This window comes from Lontra canadensis, unplaced genomic scaffold (assembly GCF_010015895.1).
Source record: "Lontra canadensis isolate GAN:19392208 unplaced genomic scaffold, GSC_riverotter_1.0 scaffold26, whole genome shotgun sequence".
NCBI classification, from domain to species: Eukaryota; Metazoa; Chordata; class Mammalia; order Carnivora; family Mustelidae; genus Lontra; species Lontra canadensis.
The window spans coordinates 769,676-787,555 of NW_022631020.1; the positions used below are offsets into that span (position 1 = coordinate 769,676).

The window sequence follows — 17,880 nt, forward strand, 5'->3', positions numbered from 1 at the left end:
TGGCCTGTAACATGGTGACCAAGGACTAAAGCCTTGCCTCGTGCACAACTTAGTTCCAGGCATTGAGACAGGCAGTTTCCATGGGAGTATCCCTCGGTGAACTGTCCATGCGTCTGTGCCACTTAAACAACCTCTCCACGCTGCCCTTTATTTTTAGGGACTTTACTAACACTGGCTCAGGAATATTGCTGACTTTTTTGAGACAGGAGTTTAAGGAGAAGCAAAATTATAGCCAGTTGTGGCTCAACTGGATCATTTCTTTGATTCTTCGATGATTCAGACACAGGCAGACAGATTTCTCTATGAATCTGACTGTGATGCTTAAGGAAATGAGATACACAATGTCGACACTCAGAGAGAGTCTAAGAGCTTGGAGAAATTTTGTCATTGTTACATTTCCATACATATATACATAATTTCATTAAAAACTTCATTAGTGTGGCCATTGATTCTGTGTTTTAAAACAACACATTGCCAAGTTCCAGTCCTGAATGGGTCCAGACCTTCCAGTTGAAATTAAATGGTGTGGAAATTCTTCAGGGTGTAGGCAATTGTGTCTATAATGATCACACCTGCATACATTACCTTTCCAGAAAAAGAAAACGTCAGTTCTTTGCCAAGAAAAATATTAAAATCATCACCAAAACAAGTTCCTTATGTGATTTCCCCTGGCCATAAAACTTCAGCAGCCCCCAAAGGGTCTTTTTGACCTGCGATAATTTTGGTTGGTCTAATAAAAGGTGCTATATTCCCCCACACACCCCCGCCCTGGGTTTGTGATCACTTAGCCATAATTAACAATCTGTTTTCCTCTTTCACCATCTCTGATCTTACCAAGCAAACCATGCCAAACGAGGGGATGCCCTGGCTTACGACGGCAGTGCAGTGAAATTCGTACCAAAGTGCATCCATCTCTCTGTCTCGGGGAGACCTCTTACGAGAGAAGCAAACACAGAAAGAACTAGCATGGCACCGGGTGTTACAGAGCCCCTCTCAAGGCGCACTGACTCTGTTGCAGTGTGAAAATCATGCAGTTCACAGACACAAACCTTCAGAACTGCCCTTGCAGAGCAACACTGGGTGAAAGCACGTGATGGTGTTTTTAGCCTATTTTATGAGCAATGCAGCAGTTTGGAAAACCTCTTTCATAGTCTTCTAAAAATCACTTTGTAACTCTGATGTTTATCAAAGTAAGAATAACATCATGCTAGTTATTTTGTCCTAATAATACGTACTGGGACACAGTGACCTGGATAAGGAATTTGGAGTGTAGTTTCTAGGTTTCTTTGGGCTTTTTTCCACCCCCATTACTGGCCTCAAGAAAATCCTCTAGGTTTTCTCTACTTCATTTTCTTGATCTGTATAGAAAATGTCCTGCTCTTTGGAGTATAAAGAAAATTATCTACATAGTAAGTATTGATTTGTGTTTGCTCCTTGGAGTAGGACATTGTATGACGTTTCATTATATTGCCATCTTTCTTTGTCCTCTAGATCAGTACTGTAACATCTCTGCATCCCTACATGTATTTCTGCTAATGCATATCATTTCATAATTTAATATCTCAAATTGTATGTCACGCTACATTTATGTCCGTACTAAATTGGTTTTTACAGCCACATATAGAAGATATCGGCTTGTATTTAAATTATGATTCTTCAGGTCCTTTCCTTTTCTTAAACATTCCTTTCAGACATGTACTGGCTTTCGTGCTTTTTGATAAAGCAAGTAGAATACTGTTAGCAGTGCAGTCAACTCTTGGTTATTGTTCATTATTCTGGCTGATCGTTTAGATCTTTACGTTATCGATTCACTATTTACACGGCCGTCCACCATGTGCCAGCCGCTATTCTAAGAACTTTCCAGATCTTAACCAATTGCATGCTCACCACAACCCTTTGAGGCAGATGCTATTACTATCCCCATTCTACAGATCAGGGAACTGATGCATAAAGAGGTCAAATAACTTGCCCAAGGTCACACAACTAGCAAGTCGCTGAGCTGGATTCAGGGCCCGGCAGCCTGACTCTGACTCATTTTCTTAAAAAACCTGTGCTGGGCCGCTGCCTCTGTCTCTGTGGGAAGCTTGGGAAATCTCTGCTTCCTTCGCCAGCTCCTCCCATCCTAAGAGCTCAGCCTGGTGACTCAATGGATTGGCTCCCGTCTAGGTGCCTTCCTGGTTCTGCTGTTTACTAACTATGGGACCTAAGACAAGCTGTTCAACCTTTCTGTGCCTCAGTTTCCTTCTCTGCAAAAAGGGTTTAAGAATGTACATGCTTCATAGGGCTGCTGTGGGATTAAATGAGCGAAAACACTGAAAGTTCATAGAATTACGGCTGGCACATAGCCTGCACACAGTAAATGTTTGCTGCTCTTGTTACCCTTCCAGAATTGTTCTAATTGAATGGACACATTATTCATTATGTACCCCCAACCACTGCAAAAGGGAAACAAGACCCCAGAAAAGCCTTCCGTAAATAATCAAAAGTTGACTGCAACTACACTGTGCCGCCAGCCTCTCCGTCTGCGGTTGCTGGGCAGTAACCTTGTGTTGTAATCCACACAGGCTACGGCCACTCGGACGCAGACGTTCTCCACCAGTCGCTGCTGGAAGCCAACATCGCTACCGAGGTGTGCCTCACGGCCCTGGACACACTCTCTCTGTTTACACTGGCATTTAAGGTTCGTACTGAATAGCTGGGCCCGGTCAGAGCTTTACCTTTTAAATTCATTCTGCTTGTTTAGTTGAACCAGCAAGAACTTCCTGTGTTGTATTTTTTAATTTCAGCAACTGTTTTTGCCCCTGTAAAGAAACCACACATCCTCAAAATTCCTTAGTGAAACCATTTCATGGTTAATGACTTGAATTCCTTGAAATAAAATAAAGTTCAGCTGGTCAGGGTGTGCTGCAAATGATGGAAACAGTCCCAGGAGGTGGTTGCCTCTCGGCCAGAGGAAAGCATCCCCCTGGAGAACATGGTATGCTGTGCCCTCGAGGCTGATTAATAATGGGAACCTCATCAGACATTTCTGCCTCGACTATCTGAGAATATCCAAATGTAGCAGCAGTTAAAATTAGCTACTTATATGTAGAAAAGCAGTAACTACAAACACATTCACCTCTTACAATTTTAAAAAAATCTGTTAGTAACTTCAGTGATAGAAGCATTTCAAGGATAGAAAAGAAAAGATTGTTTTGGTCTTATTTTTAGGTTTCAGCAAGTACTGTTCAAGTAAGTGGAAATGGTCTCATAAGGCATTCACTTGATTCTAGGGACCTAACACTTCCCAGGCTTGCTAATTGATTGCTTCCATTTCCAGCATGGAAGAAGGAAATTGAATTAGAGTTGATACATGATGATTATTGAAACAGTGCCTTTGTTTCCAAGGATATTTGGAAAAGATAACCAAAGTCATTTTCTGCTTTACTTATCTTTGATTCTCATAAGGTGCATTTTTTTTTAATTTGGATAAAAACAAGTTACCCTGATATCATGTCACTTGATTGTATACTCTACCTTTATTCTTCTCAGCAGCCATGCTACTCACATCCCCACAAAAAGTCATTGCTGGGAACCCATTGAAGAGATGAAACACAGACCCTAACTGAATGAGCGTGGGGACAGCCGTGTCCTAGTCCACGGAGCCTCCACTCTCGTGGCTCTCAGAGCACAGTCCCCTGGCTGGCAGCAGCTGCAGACCCGGGGAGCTTGTTCGAAGTACATATTCTTAGGCCCTGATCCAGACTGGCTAACGCAGAAAGTCTGGGGATGACCTGAATGCCATGGCTGGAGAACCAGAACCATGTCTGGAACCTCTTTCCATTTTCTTTTCCGCGTTTTTAGTTAAAAAATGTGTTGCAATCGGCAATGACATTTTTTTTTTTAATTAAGATTTTATTTATTTATTTGACAGAGAGAGATCACAAGAAGGCAGAGAGGCAGGCAGAGAGAGGGGGTGGTAAGCAGGGTCCCTGCTGGGCAGAAAGCCCAAGGCGGGGCTCGATCCCAGGACCCTGAGATCATGACCTGAGCCAAAGGCAGAGGCTTAACCCAGCCACCCAGGCGCCCCTCGGCAATGCCTTTTTTTTTTTTTTTTTAAGATTTTATTTATTTATTTGATAGAGATCACAAGTAGGCAGAGAGGCAGGCAGAGAGAGGAGGAAGCAAGCTCCCCGCTGAGCAGAGAGCCCGATGCGGGGCTCCATGGGATCAGGGATCATGACCTGAGCCGAAGGAAGAGGCTTTAACCCACTGAGCCACCCAGGCGCCCCTCGGCAATGACTTTTTAAATGTGACTGCCGTGTGTACCTTTATCACTGCCAGCTGAGAATCAGTAAGTTCAGATCAGGACTGTTCAGAACAGAAGCTTACAGAATCTGTAAGTTCTACCCTCTGCTGCACTCACCTTGCCCGTGCCCCTGAGACCCTGCTGCTACTCGGCAGGCGGAGCCTGGCACACTGGCCAGGCGGGAGGACAGGTGCACCACAGATGTGGTCTGTCGGGTCTGTGAGAATAGTGACAGTCTCTTTACTGTGCAGCCTACGGTTCTCACTTAGCCCCCTGAAAAACACTTGCTTCGTATTAAAGAAGCAACCTGTTCATCAAGGTTCCCAGGTCCCCAGTGTCTGGCCACGCCACAGGCTCTGTCTCTTGAGAAACAACACCTGATGGTGCCTGATTTGTGACATTTATTGTCTTGAAGGTCTTTGAGGAGATTGCTTCATGTCTCTGGACCTAAGATTTCTCATTTGAAGATTAGAAAAAATAGGATCTGCCTCCTGTGGTCAGGGCTATTGGAAGTTTAAAGATGACCTTTGAAAGGACCTGCCGCTTTCCGGGCATAGATGAGACTTTACCTCCCAGCTCCACTAGGAGCCAGATTCTAAGCCTCGGGTGTCAAGCCTGCTTGACATCTGGAAACCCTGATTCCCTTTTCTAGAACATGGTGATTATGCCTGCTATATGATGGACAGATACGAAGTACCCAAAGACATCTACCCTGTGTTCATGCCTTCCTGGTCCTGTAAGAAAGGGTCTAACTCCTGAGACCCAGGGGGAAGGTAGAGCTTGAACGCTGAGGTGATTCTCTGTCAAAGTCCATATGCCTGTGAGCAAAAGCATGTAAAGCCCAGTGCCCCCATGCAGAAGTGGGAAGATGGGCGGGCGTTACAGTGGGACAGATGTCACGCCTGGAGGCAGGCTTACCTGGCCTAGATTACAGGTTCGTGAGGGGCCCTGGCACAGCAGCCACTGGGATCTTCCTTTGCAAATCTTTTACTCAGCTGAGGCATCATTTGGAGCATATCAGAAAAATTAAATTTTTACATTGAGTTAGTGGATGTAATTCGAGAAAAATCAACTTCCACAGATAAAAGCCCCATCGTGATCAAGTCTCTGAGTTGACCACATCTAGTAAATTGCCAAAGGTAGCCAAGAAAACACATTTTTAATGAGAGAAAATGTTTGAAAAGATTTCAGCCCTGCTAGTTATTGAGTGCCTTTCATGCCTCAAGCATTAATCTTCACAACAGCCTGGGCTGGTGGATATTCTTGTACCCCATTTTACAGATGAGGAGACTGAGGCCAAGACAGGGCAGAAAATTTGCCCAGGATCACTGCACACCTGGCCTGCTAAAGCCCTTGTTCTCCATCCACTAAGCCAGGTGTGGTGGGGAGGTGGGACAGAGGAGGAGGGGACGGACAGAGAGAAGAGGTAAGCTGAGGGACGTCAAGGTAGTTGAACGATCCCGTACAGAAAAAAGAGGAGAATATTACCAAGCACTTCCCAGATGCTGGTCCAATGCTGGATGCTTTCGCGTATGTTCTCGCATTTAATGCATAAAAGGGTGTGTTTTATAAACCAAGGTAGTTATATGCAGAAAAATACGGTTCTGGCTATTTTACAATGCCTGTGATTAACACAATCCCAAGTCAACTCTGGCCTTTGCATAGTTGATCATCTTTTTTAATGTGTTTACACGTTTAACCTGAGAATGTATTTTTAGCAATCCCACCTTGTGCCTTTTCTTGATTTGAGCTGCCTGGTGAGAATCTGTATGTGATGGTGAGAATCTGTACGTGACAGAGAAAAGCACTTGGATAATTGGGTTCTTCTAGGGAGTTTGTGCTCATGTAGACCATGAGCCTGGTCTGCAAAAACACATGAAATGAGGTTACCTTAGTGACTGGTAAGCATTTGCAGCTGAAACAGTCCTTCACTAAGGTGGATTCTTGAAGCGATGTCCAAGTAAAACTAAATGCCTTCTGCCCAGGAGAGGTAGATCTGTCTTAAATAGCACAGTTCTAGACATCTCATTTTGGTGCCCAGGATTTTAAGTTCATTGTTATCCTATTCCTAGATCTTTAAAAATTACTGATGTTGTGTCTTCATTCTCTGAAAGGCTCATTTCCCTCAGGAGAATGTGTTACAACAATCAAACCTGCCTGCACACATCAGACACTTCTGAGATGGATTTATAACCTATTCTCCACCTTGTTGCTAGAGAGAAGCTGTGCCTTTCATATTGTTCTAATGTCTCATTTACTTCCCGGAATAAAATTTTCCTTTCCTCACTACAGGTCTACAGGGATAAAAAAGTAGAAATGAGATACACTCTGGTGTTACCTTGGTGACTTCTGAGTGAAGTGAAGGGTGGTTTTGTTTTTGCTTCTTCCTTCTTCCGCCATGAACCTTTCTGAATGTTCAGGATTTTTAAAATATATTTTATTTTTTATGTATTTTTTATATTTAGTGTATATAACTTTTTAATAAATGAAAGAGAGAGAGCAGAGAGGGGGAGAGAAGAAAATTGACTAGAAGATTACAGAAGGCAGCTGGTACAATGGGGTATGTCTGGGGTAAGAGATCCTTTACCCCTTGAAATGAGGGGCTACTTATATCTTAGTGTGAGTGACTTTTAACTGCATTCTTGCAAGCGGGTTTTGGGATCAGAACCCAAGAAGACTAAATCCCGAAAATGGGAAGCGAAGCCTTGACCAGAAAGAGTGAGGCGGGAAAATTTAACTCCTGGGGTAAGAACTTGGAGACAGGCCAGTTCCAACAGCAAGAACAGGGCTCCTGGCAATTTTTGTACACACCGTCTCATCTGCATGTCTCCGGCAGATAGTGCTGAGAGAAGGAAAGCTCATCCAGATCTGTGCAAACCTTAATCTGGCCATAATTAGGGAGAACAGTGCCCCCTGGGAGAAGTAATGTTCACAGACAACAAAAGTAATGTTCACATGCAAGCAGTTCCAAAACACTGGAAACAGCCTTCCCCGCTCTCCCCACCAGTTGGTGAACAGCTGCTCATGGTTGAGAATTATATCATATTCCGTTAATTAAGTCCCATTTTCTGCTCATTAAATGGCTCTCTTTCACATGATGGAATTCAATACTGTGCCTCAGTGTTTCATGTTATAAAGATCCCTGTGAATTCCAGGTGTCCTACCAGCTGTGAGTCACTGGACCTAAGAAAACAAAACTTATTCCTTGAGTAAAATTTTTCTCCAAAAGTAAGATGAGGTAGATCTTAAAACTAATACTCTAGCTGTACTTTGCTGTTTAACAGAATTACTTGGCCATAAGCTATCTCCGGTCATTTGGCACAATGGTAAGATTGGTTTGGGATACTGGCCTCCTGATGTTTTTTTTATTATAATCATTTTTGCCTCGTGCAGAACGCAGATGTGCGCCCTCGCTCTCGCACACACACCTCTGTGTGTCCTTGATGATGTAGCCCTTTAGTGTCAATGCGTGTTTAAACACAATGGCTACATGCTGGCCTCTGGCTCAGCAACACATCTGTCTACTTGTGTGTTAGGCAGTCCGTGAGAGTTTTAGCCATCCAGGTTCACAGGCATTTAGTTAGTATGAATTAACTGCATTTGCGAGAAAGTCTTGCAGAATGGTGAGAAGTAGTCTTGTTTGCTTTGTCGAGTAAAACCCATGACGTGAAAGTCCTGCTAGCCACCACTTACTGAGCCAGACCCACGAATGCATCAGATGCTTTTTGTACTTGACTCATGTGTTCACAGTAGCTGTGCAAGGTCAGGTCCAAGGTCGCCATTTTACAGACGAGAAAATAAGACTCAGTTTACCTGTGCAGATCCGTGCACGTGATAAATGGGGCCTGATCAAAGCCTCTGGGTTTCCCGCCTTACCAAGCTTGTCTGGTTACTCATTGCTTAACAGAGTGCCTGAGAAGCCTGAAAAAAAACAAATTTAATTTTGTTTTTTTATTTTTTTAAAGATTTCATTTATTTGAGAGAGAGCGTGAGCAGGAGCAGAGGGAGGAGCAGAGGGAGAAGCAGACTTCCTTCTGAGCCGGGAGCCTGACACGCACCTCGATCCCAGGACCCTGGGACCATGACCTGAACTGAAGGCAGACATTTAACCGACCGACTGAGCCACCCAGGCGCCCCACAAACTTACTTTTGGAGGATCTCACTTCCTATACCTCACTTCAGTATTTTTTCCAGCTTGTTAATCAGCTGACACCTGTAAGGGCACTTCTTTGTCAGAATTGAGCTATCACAAAGACTGCCTCTGTACTGGTTGCTGGTATACAGTAAAAATAAGTAAATACATAGAAGCCCAATCAGTACTGAGGACCACTAGCCCTTCCAGCCATGCTACAGTTTGCTAGGCCGTTTTATGATTAGTCCCTCCCCTGATAGGAAGAAGCAAGCGGTCCCTGGGTGGCTCAGTCAGGTAAGCATCCAACTCTAGATTTTGGCTCAGGTCATGATCTCTGGTCGTGGGATCGAGCATCCAGTTGGGCTACATGCTCAGCTTGTCTCTTCCTCCCCCGCTGCCCCTCCCCTCCCTCATGCTTGCTTTCGTCTCTCTTAAATAAATAAAATAAATAAACTCTTTAGAAAAGAAAAAAAGCAAAGTCTCCACAGAATTTAGTTATAGGCTTATTTGTACTCCCTGAGGGTTCTCTGCCTTCATGGAGATTGATGGTAGAGTTTGTTTAAATTACAAGTTGTCTTAGTACCTGGGACATTGAACCTTTGAGTCTGAAAACTGGATGCAGCCTCGTAGGGGTGTCTGGTGTGTCTCACTAACCAACCTGTCCTTGTGTGTTTTCAGAACCAGCTCCTGGCTGATCACGGCCATAATCCTCTCATGAAAAAGGTTTTCGACGTCTACCTGTGCTTTCTTCAAAAACATCAGTCTGAAACAGCTTTAAAAAATGTCTTCACTGCCTTAAGGTCATTCATCTATAAGGTAAGAGGCTTCCTCGGGGGAAGCCCTCGCTGATGACCATCCTTGTGTGCTTTGGCCCTGGAGTCGGGGGAGCACTGATGTCCACCTGCCCTGCTCTCTGGTGTTTGCCTAGTTCCCCTCGACGTTCTACGAAGGGAGGGCCGACATGTGTGCCGCTCTGTGCTACGAGGTCCTCAAGTGCTGCAACTCGAAGCTGAGCTCCATCAGAACGGAGGCCTCCCAGCTGCTGTACTTCCTCATGAGGAACAACTTCGACTACACTGGAAAGAAGTCCTTCGTCCGCACACACTTGCAGGTGCGCATGGGTTCGCTCGCCGGCGCTGGTGGTGTGTTCTGTGGGATTCTGTGTTAGCAGCAAGGCTTCGCCACATTTACCGGTTTACCTAGTGTAAGTCGGGCAAGGTCTGGCCTTGAGATGGAGGACTGGAAAGTCACATTTACTGGTCTGGTTTATTTCATTCTCCACGTGCTAAGATTTGGGCCCAAAGTGCATTTCTGTTTGACTCAATATTGGACTGACTGAAATTCCGTTGAGTCATCATCTGCTAGAGTCTGTGAGAGTGAGCGTGACTCACAGCAAATATCTTAGAAAACACAGAAAGTCCAAAGTAATTCTTTTTTAAATTTTTTTAAAGATTCTCTTTATTTATTTGAGAGAGAGTGTGTGTGTGAGAGAGAGCAAAGAGGTAGAGGGAGAAGCAGACTCCCCACTGAGCAGAGAGCCCAAAGCGGGGCCCAATCCCAGGACCTAGAGATCACGACCTGAGCAGAAAGCAGACGTTTAACTGACTGAGCCACCCAGAGGCTCCTGAAGCGGTTCTTTTCTGTCTTCCATCTACTGACACACCTGCCATCTCTCCAGAGTTAAAATGTCCCAAATCCTCTACGCTGGGAGCCATGCAAGATATGGAACAGTCTTATGTATTTTTGTAGGCTCTCTTCTTCCTTGAACTCATGTAGGAGTGTCCTCTCCATCTCCGTATTTATTCCTCTTTTAAACAAATAGTTGCTGTTTGCAAACTATGTGCTAGGATTCACGGGTACAACCATGAACAAAGCACAACCCTCTCCTGGCCCTCACGGAGCGTGTAGTCTGCTGGAAGACACACAGAGCCCAAAGCTCTTCTCCATACACTGTCCCCAGTGCTGTAATAGAGGAACTCGAGTGCCCCGAGGAGGGGAGGGAGGTCTGGCTGGGGCAGGGAGGCTTCTAGAAGCTGTGAAAGATGAATAGGAGATAGCAGGTCTAGAGGCTGAGCATGTTCCAGGTGATGGATGCACAAGGGAAAGGGCCTGTCGGGGAACTGGAGAAGGTCCTTACAGTGAAGTAAAAGAATGTGGGTGAGAACAACTGAGAAGATGTCATGCATATCTGGAGGGATCACCTGGACTAGTGCTGAGAATGGATCAAGGAAATCAAGGCCTTAGCTGGAGAGACTTTGGGGAAACCATGGTCAAATCCAGGCCTGAGAGGATGGTGTCTTGGACCAGGTATGGTGAGGTTAGAAGAAGGAGAGAATGAGTTGACAGTGCTTAGTGATGGATGGCTTCTGGGGTTGGTGAAGGAAAAGGAAGGAAGAAAGATGGAAGCCATGTGTTAGCTTGAGTGACTGGGTAAACGCAGAGCACGACCCAAACCCCAGTAAAGACAGATTCCCCCCACTGCCATTGCATAGTTAACGTGTATATGTTTTAATAAAAAATGCAAAGGACTATCCACTTATTGAAGATTTAGTGCATACACATTCAGACCAGTAACCAAGGAGGTTAAGTGATAAGGTCTCCCTGTTTAGTAGAGAAAGTAAGTGACTATCCAAGGGATAGAGGCTTTATCTGATTCTCATGCCTCTACACTCTCTCAATGAGCATTTTGCTATGCAGACAAAATACTCAACAATAGCAAAATCACCTGAAATGATTCTTGGAAGGGGAAAAGATGACTCAGACAATGTTTCCCACACTGGAATGATCTGTGCTCAAAACTTTGCCCTGTCCTGAAGACAGGAGCCAAGTCTGGGGAGTCATTTGAAGGTGAAATGATTTTCTCGTATTTGTGTGTCCCTAAGGTCATTATTTCCGTCAGTCAGCTGATAGCAGATGTTGTTGGGATCGGGGGAACCAGATTCCAGCAGTCCCTGTCCATCATCAACAACTGTGCCAACAGTGACAGGCTCATCAAGGTGGGTGGCCCCCAAGCCTGCCTCATCATCTAGGACGCATGCAGACAAGGCAGAGCACCGCTGAAAGCCATGTGTCCTTCTCCCACCCTTGTTTTAGCACACTACCTTCTCCTCGGATGTTAAGGACTTGACCAAAAGGATACGCACGGTTCTGATGGCCACCGCCCAGATGAAGGAGCACGAGAATGACCCTGAGATGCTGGTGGACCTTCAGTACAGTCTGGCCAAGTCCTACGCCAGCACTCCCGAGCTCAGGAAGACATGGCTGGACAGCATGGCCAGGATCCATGTCAAGAATGGCGATCTGTCTGAGGTAGCCCAGCAAGCCTCTCCAGCTGGGTTTTGGGGAAAACTAATTATGTCTCACTTAGTAAAAGAAGCCAATTTTAAGAAAAATTTCCCACTAATCAAAAGAAGGGATACTTCATCAGCGTTAGGCTTGGGGTTACTTCACGTCTCTAAGCATCTCAACCGTTTACAACCTGTAAGGGAATGTTTCTGTCACAGGAGAGGATTGTCTGAAAGCCCTTAGAAACCGTCCACAGTCACATAAATGTGCGCTGATTCAAGCACGCTTAGTTTCTGCATCAAAACTCCTCTCTAGTTCTAAAATTCAGCTCTTTGATGATGGAATTTAATGTTCCTGTTATTACAGTAATGATAGGACATCGCTTTTTCCTTTTGGAGGTAGTCCGTTGTCATCTGCGAATGTGGTAAGCCTCAGAGCGCTGCCCGTGTACAGAGGGTGTTTCCATAAGGAGGCAGGGTGTGGGCGGGGGGTCAGGTGTGTGGGCCCCGGACACAGACCAAATCCAACATTTAATCAGTCTGTGACATTGAGCCCATTTTTCACCTCTCTGTGCTTTGTGACATCACCTGTGAAAGGGGAAGATATTAAGGAAAGCAGTAGGCTGTGTGGAAGGCTCTGTGTTCCTCTGAAAATTGTGTTTATAATTTGGACCTAAAGCATTTAGGTATGGTCAACAGTATTACCAAAGAAGCATAATTTTTTACTTTTAAGCTACTGTAATTGCCTAAATTAGTACACTTATATTCTACATCTGAAAATTTTAGGTAACAATTTTTACGTATTGATTATTTAAGAAGTCCATTCTATTTGACCATAAATTTAATCTGAACTACATATTAGCATAATAAAAGTGAATTCCATTTTACTACTAGTAGTAATTTTTCTATCATTCTGACAAAGAATCAGGGGCTCAGGCATCAGAATCAGGTTCATTTCCAACAACTATTTTTTTACACAAAACTGTGGCAACTTCATAAAAAGAAAAGAATTTATTTTGTCTTTATTGACATTAAGTTTTAATTTTGGTTTAGAGTTCTGTGTTGGGAAGCAGTTGCTACATCTTTTTTTAAGTTGAGAGAAAACTGTTAGCTACTGACATTTGAACAAATCTCTCAGAATCTAGAAAGATACATGCCTTTTCTTCAAATGGTCCTCTTTGTACCTTAAGAGAAGTGATACTAGAGTAAGAAAAAAAATGCTTTTTTATCTCTTACATTAAAATTTTGTAATTCTAAACAGAAATGAGACTTACCAAACTTATTACCATTTGTCTCCATTTACAATTTACTTCAAAATTTCAGTTTATATGAATTGTTCTAGTTTTTCTGAAAGGTAAGACAGCAGCTATCAGGAACCCTGTTTTCCTTGAGATCTAATACAAGTCCACACGCTCACTGGAGCTCTGTCCGGAAGCACACCGACGCGCTCTGTACGTGGTCATTCTGAAGTGTGTGTCTTTTATTTTAGGCGGCCATGTGTTATGTCCACGTCACAGCGCTGGTGGCAGAGTATCTCACACGGAAAGGTGAGGAAGGAGTCCTGTGTTTTGTGAAATGAATATAAAACTATACAGAGCAGCAAAGACGAGTGAGAGCCATTCAGAAAGATCTGGAAGTGGGGGAGGGGGATGGATTTGTGTGTGTGTGTGTGTGTGTGTGTGCACTGTGTTCATTGTTTTATTCACTGGTAAGACATTGGCTTGGCTTGGTGGGCATAGCAGAGGCGCCAATATAAAAAATAAAACTAGGTGGCATATTATTGTATAACCTTTAACTAATGGATCTATCTTGCAAAGACTAGTTAATGAGCTTTGCATCTGGGTGTCCTTGAATGGCCTGTGTTGAGCCGACAGAAGATTTATCTTCCTTTAGTTCCCCCGTAACAGTTTTATCAGTCAAATGACAGTTTTAACAGGAGATTATCGGACAACTTTTTTTAAATTTTAGAACCACAGTCCACTTGGCTTTATTATTTGGGTAGGCGGCCTAGCTGGCCAGAAACCTTGCCTCCCCAGGGAAGGAGAGGGCAGGGGCGTGTGAGTGCTGTTCTTTTGTGGATTATATGTTTGTTCCCGGTTGAGCAGATCACGAATCCTTTCATGGGTTCTTTTGGTTAAATACCACTTGCTCGTTTCCATTTCAAAATCGAGAACACCGAGGTTTTTAGAAAAGCTGCTCATGTGTGCCCGTGTCCCGGAGCACAGCAGTACCAGATCTGGCTTCCATGAAGTACATTTACAGAGTGAGAAATGGTATAAAGTCAGATGCCACAGCCGGGGAATTTCTGTATTTCCGGTACAGCTGGCTATTTGGGATGAAATTGAAGGGAACCGAGGCTTGTCCTACATCAGAGCCCCAGAGAAAAAGAAATTAAAGAGGGTTTCCATATTCTCTTGCTACTAGCATGATTTCCTGTTGAGACCTTTTGTCAGGTAATACATTTCCTCGTGTTTAGAAGCAGACATAGCCCTCCGTCCGGAGCTGCCCCTCTTCCCCTCCAGCCACAGCACCAGTCAGAGGAGGCGCCGGGGAGGTGAGCCTGAGGGTGGGCCCAGCCCCCAGAGCCCCAGCTGCCCCATGACCTGACACTTAGCGGTGTGGGGATTTTCCCTTGCAACTCTGCATGGATAGTCTTGGCTCTCCTTCCCTTCCTTCTTTTCCTCTCCAGTTCCATGGCGGTCTGTCCCTGTGCACGGAGGGGAAGCACTTGGGCTGCCCTTGTAGTTACCCTGCTGGAGCTGAGGTGTATATTTTAAATGTGCTCTCTAGCCAGAAGCCTGGGTGGTTGGCTTCTGTAATTTTGCTTTTTTGTATGTTAACCTATCCTCAAGCTCCTAGATTAATACTTGTCATGGGGAAATCTTTTGTCTCAAGGCTTGGAAACCTTGACCATTGGGGAGCTAGAAAAATCTGTGCCTTCACAAATCTACTCTTTCAAGACATGCTTTCAAAATACTCTGTGTTCTTCTTTTTCCCAAAATATGGGAGGTCTCAATTCAAGTTTTGAGTTTCGTTTTGTTTTATTGTAAACAGTGGTCTCAGAATAGAGTAGCAAGATGTTTCAAGGCCTTCTGTACTTGACCATTTTTGCCCAGCTGACAGTGTCCGACTGACATAGGACTTTTCCCCCAGTGACTGCAAGATGAGTGAAGGCCCCAAATGGGCCATTATTGCTTTAAGGAGGGTTATCCTTTTTTTTTTTTTAAAGATTTTATTTATTTATTTGACAGAAAGAGAGAGGGAGCACAAGCAGGGGGAATCCAGGTAGAGGGAGAAGCAGACTCCCCGTGGAGCAGGGAGTCTGATGTGGGACTCGATCCCAGGACCCCAGGATCATGACCTGAGCCAGAGGCAGACACTTAACTGACTGAGCCACTCAGGCGCCCCAGGGGTTTATCCTTATCCAGATTATTTATCCCAGCACCAACCTCACAGCATTTCCCCTAGAGAATCAGAGTGCTTGGACATCTGCAGTATTCATACTACCCGTGCTCCTGGTCTCTGGTGGTGAGGAGGACAGGAGACCCATCCTCACCCCTCAGGCAGCAGATAGGGAACCAGCTAAAACAGCCTCTCAGCTTATGGCTGCGGCTGTTGAGTGACCTCCTGGCAGACTGCTTCGTGAAGGAGAAGAGTGAGTTCTCATCTGAGCTCCGGGTTACCCTCAGCCACAGTGGGGGACATGACGCCTTGAAGGAAACAGTTCTGTTGGAGGCATGTGTTTCTCTTTGATTGGCTTTGGCTTTATTTTTCTTGGTATCTGAGCACGGGTCACCGTACCCACTCAGATTATTGCTGCTATTTTTTAAACTACTGATTTGGACCCAGCCCCTGTTACAGTTTATTTACAGGTTATTTAAAGATTTCATACATTTTAATAAAGGCGGGTAACAAATTAAAAGGATGAGGAAAGAACTGAGGGAGGAGAAGGCTAGGTACGAGGAGGCAAATGAAGAAAAGCACACAGTGGGTCCCTGTGAGAATGGTGGCCTGAGGCATGAGAGACTTCAGAGTCCCTTGTCTCCTTCAAACACAGAAGCATGGCGGGCTGGAAGAACCCTCAAGGTCATCCCACTTAAGGGTTACTGACTGGCTCTCTCCCCTGCTGTGTCCGTTCTAGGCATGTTTAGACAAGGATGCACAGCGTTCAGGGTGATCACCCCAAACATAGACGAGGAGGCCTCCATGATGGAAGACGTCGGGATGCAGGATGTCCATTTCAACGAGGTGAGCGCCGTGCCTGTGGGGGTCTTCAGTCTTCAGTCCGCCAGTGTCTCGGGGACGGCTGTGCTCTGCCTCCACCTCACACGATGGTTTTCTCTCAGCAGCCGCTGCTGCCCACTTCTCTCTGACTAAGCTCATGCTCTAGGCGGCCGAAACAGCAGTGAAAGCTCCGCCAGCCCCCTTTCTAGGAATTCCTCCTTTGCTCTGGAAAGAGAGTTTGAGGAGCTCGTTAGGAGGGAAATGAGGCCAAGAGCTCAAACACGTGTGGGAAAAGGTCCAGCATTTTGACCATAAGGTTTCTCATTCTTTCCAGCCATTAATTTCTCCAGCTCATGGGTTTTATTACTATTTTAATCTTTTAGCATCACACTCTAACCAGCTGAAATGACCAGCCCCTCAGACTTTTAAATCGGTGTGCCCCACGCTGACTTCTCTCCCGTGTCAGCAGACATGCAAAGCCCTGAGCGGCCAGACCGGGCCCAGGGGCTCAGAGCTGCCTGCCTGGCTCCCTCCACTGGTGGGCCTTAGTCCAGATTTTTCTCACCGGTGGTGAAGGAGAATGCCCAGTCCCGCCCCCAGCAGAGATCAGAAGGTTCCGCGTTAGATCACGGTGACAGTTCCTGCTACTTTCTTGTGGAAACAGGATCACCTTGCAGCCACTTACCTGGAACGAGGAAGTTTTAAAATAAAGCTAGGAGTTGGAACAAATGCCAACTTTCTGGCTCTGCCCTTAATTTCCTCTTTGGTCACTGTCTTTTAGAGGGGCTTTCCAAGTGTGCCTGCGTCTCCTCAGCTCAGAGCAGAATGGAACAGTCATGGGGCAGCTTGTCAATCCTGCCTGTCTTTTAAATAAAAATAATATTGTCTGTTTCTTCATGTGGAGAGAAAGAACAGAGAAAGAAGTAAATACCTCTGCCTCTGTTGTACTTGTTTTTATGATGTGGAGGTCCTACAATTAATATTGTGACTTTTAATCACATTCTTGCCAGTAAGTAGGGCCACGAGCACACACCCTCCATGACATTAACCAGTCCCTGAATCAGTTCAAAGTGTGGTCCAGGAAGCCTGGGGATCCCCGAGACCCTTTCAGGAAGTCTTTGAGGTTCCTCCTTTTCCAACCGGATGTCTGTGGAGGGCTGGACTTCCTTTGTTTATATCATCCAAAACAGCATGTCGAACAGATTGAGTGCAGAAGCAGATATGAGAATGTCATTTTCTCCTATGATGTCAGACATTAAAGAAAGCTGCAAAAATTTAAAACAATTCTACTCTTTTCCCTAATTTTTTTTGAAAATGTTTTTTCATTTTAAAATGTTATTTTTTCATTAACATGTAATAGGTTCATTGTTATCTTAATTAAATTAGTAAACCTGTAGCATTTACCAGTTGCCATTCCTAATATTATAAATACTGAGACATAACACCCATATACATGAAAGTTCTCAGTAGTTTTTAGGGAATATTCAATCATTTAAAAAAAAATATATATATATATGTGAATATATATATTCTCAAGCCACCCTAGTTTAAAAACCACTGTCATAAATTGTCTAGCTCAAATGCCCTCCTAAATTAAAAAGTGAACATGAGAAAGAAGGATAATATATTGAGTGCACTTCACATTTAAATATTAAAGTAATTTTAGTCATGATAGATGAAGATTTCTGAAGTCCCAAAGATGGGGGGAGGACCAGTTAGTTATGAAGTGGCATTAACAGTTCAGGTCTCTCTCTACCTTGAAACGCCTGGGCAGATAGTAATTTTTAAGTTTTGCTCTGAAGTTTAAAACCCGTCACTGAGACCATAAGGCTTGCATACTCTTGACCTTGAAGTTTTCCTTCAAGGCAAGCGTAACTGGGTTTTTCTCTGAGAAGAGGATCGAATGTATTGTCTCCTTGCAGAAACCACTCATGTCCAACCCAGCACCTACA

The 17,880-nt window shown here is 44.5% G+C and overlaps 1 protein-coding gene across 32 annotated transcripts in view; it reads left to right on the forward strand.

Moving 5' to 3' along the window:
* DOCK9 (dedicator of cytokinesis 9) overlaps positions 1-17,880 on the forward strand; it is a 275,409-nt gene that overhangs the window by 229,086 nt on the left and 28,443 nt on the right. For 17 of the 32 annotated variants that reach the window (XM_032864087.1, XM_032864092.1, XM_032864103.1 and 14 more), the window contains 8 exons: positions 2,565-2,680; positions 9,099-9,236; positions 9,349-9,531; positions 11,303-11,416; positions 11,514-11,729; positions 13,194-13,251; positions 14,181-14,258; positions 15,846-15,952. In XM_032864087.1, the coding sequence (XP_032719978.1) occupies positions 2,565-2,680; positions 9,099-9,236; positions 9,349-9,531; positions 11,303-11,416; positions 11,514-11,729; positions 13,194-13,251; positions 14,181-14,258; positions 15,846-15,952 (1,010 nt within the window). The remainder of the gene's footprint in view (positions 1-2,564; positions 2,681-9,098; positions 9,237-9,348; positions 9,532-11,302; positions 11,417-11,513; positions 11,730-13,193; positions 13,252-14,180; positions 14,259-15,845; positions 15,953-17,880) is intronic. The other 15 variants (XM_032864113.1, XM_032864109.1, XM_032864115.1 and 12 more) reach the window with 1 other exon arrangement.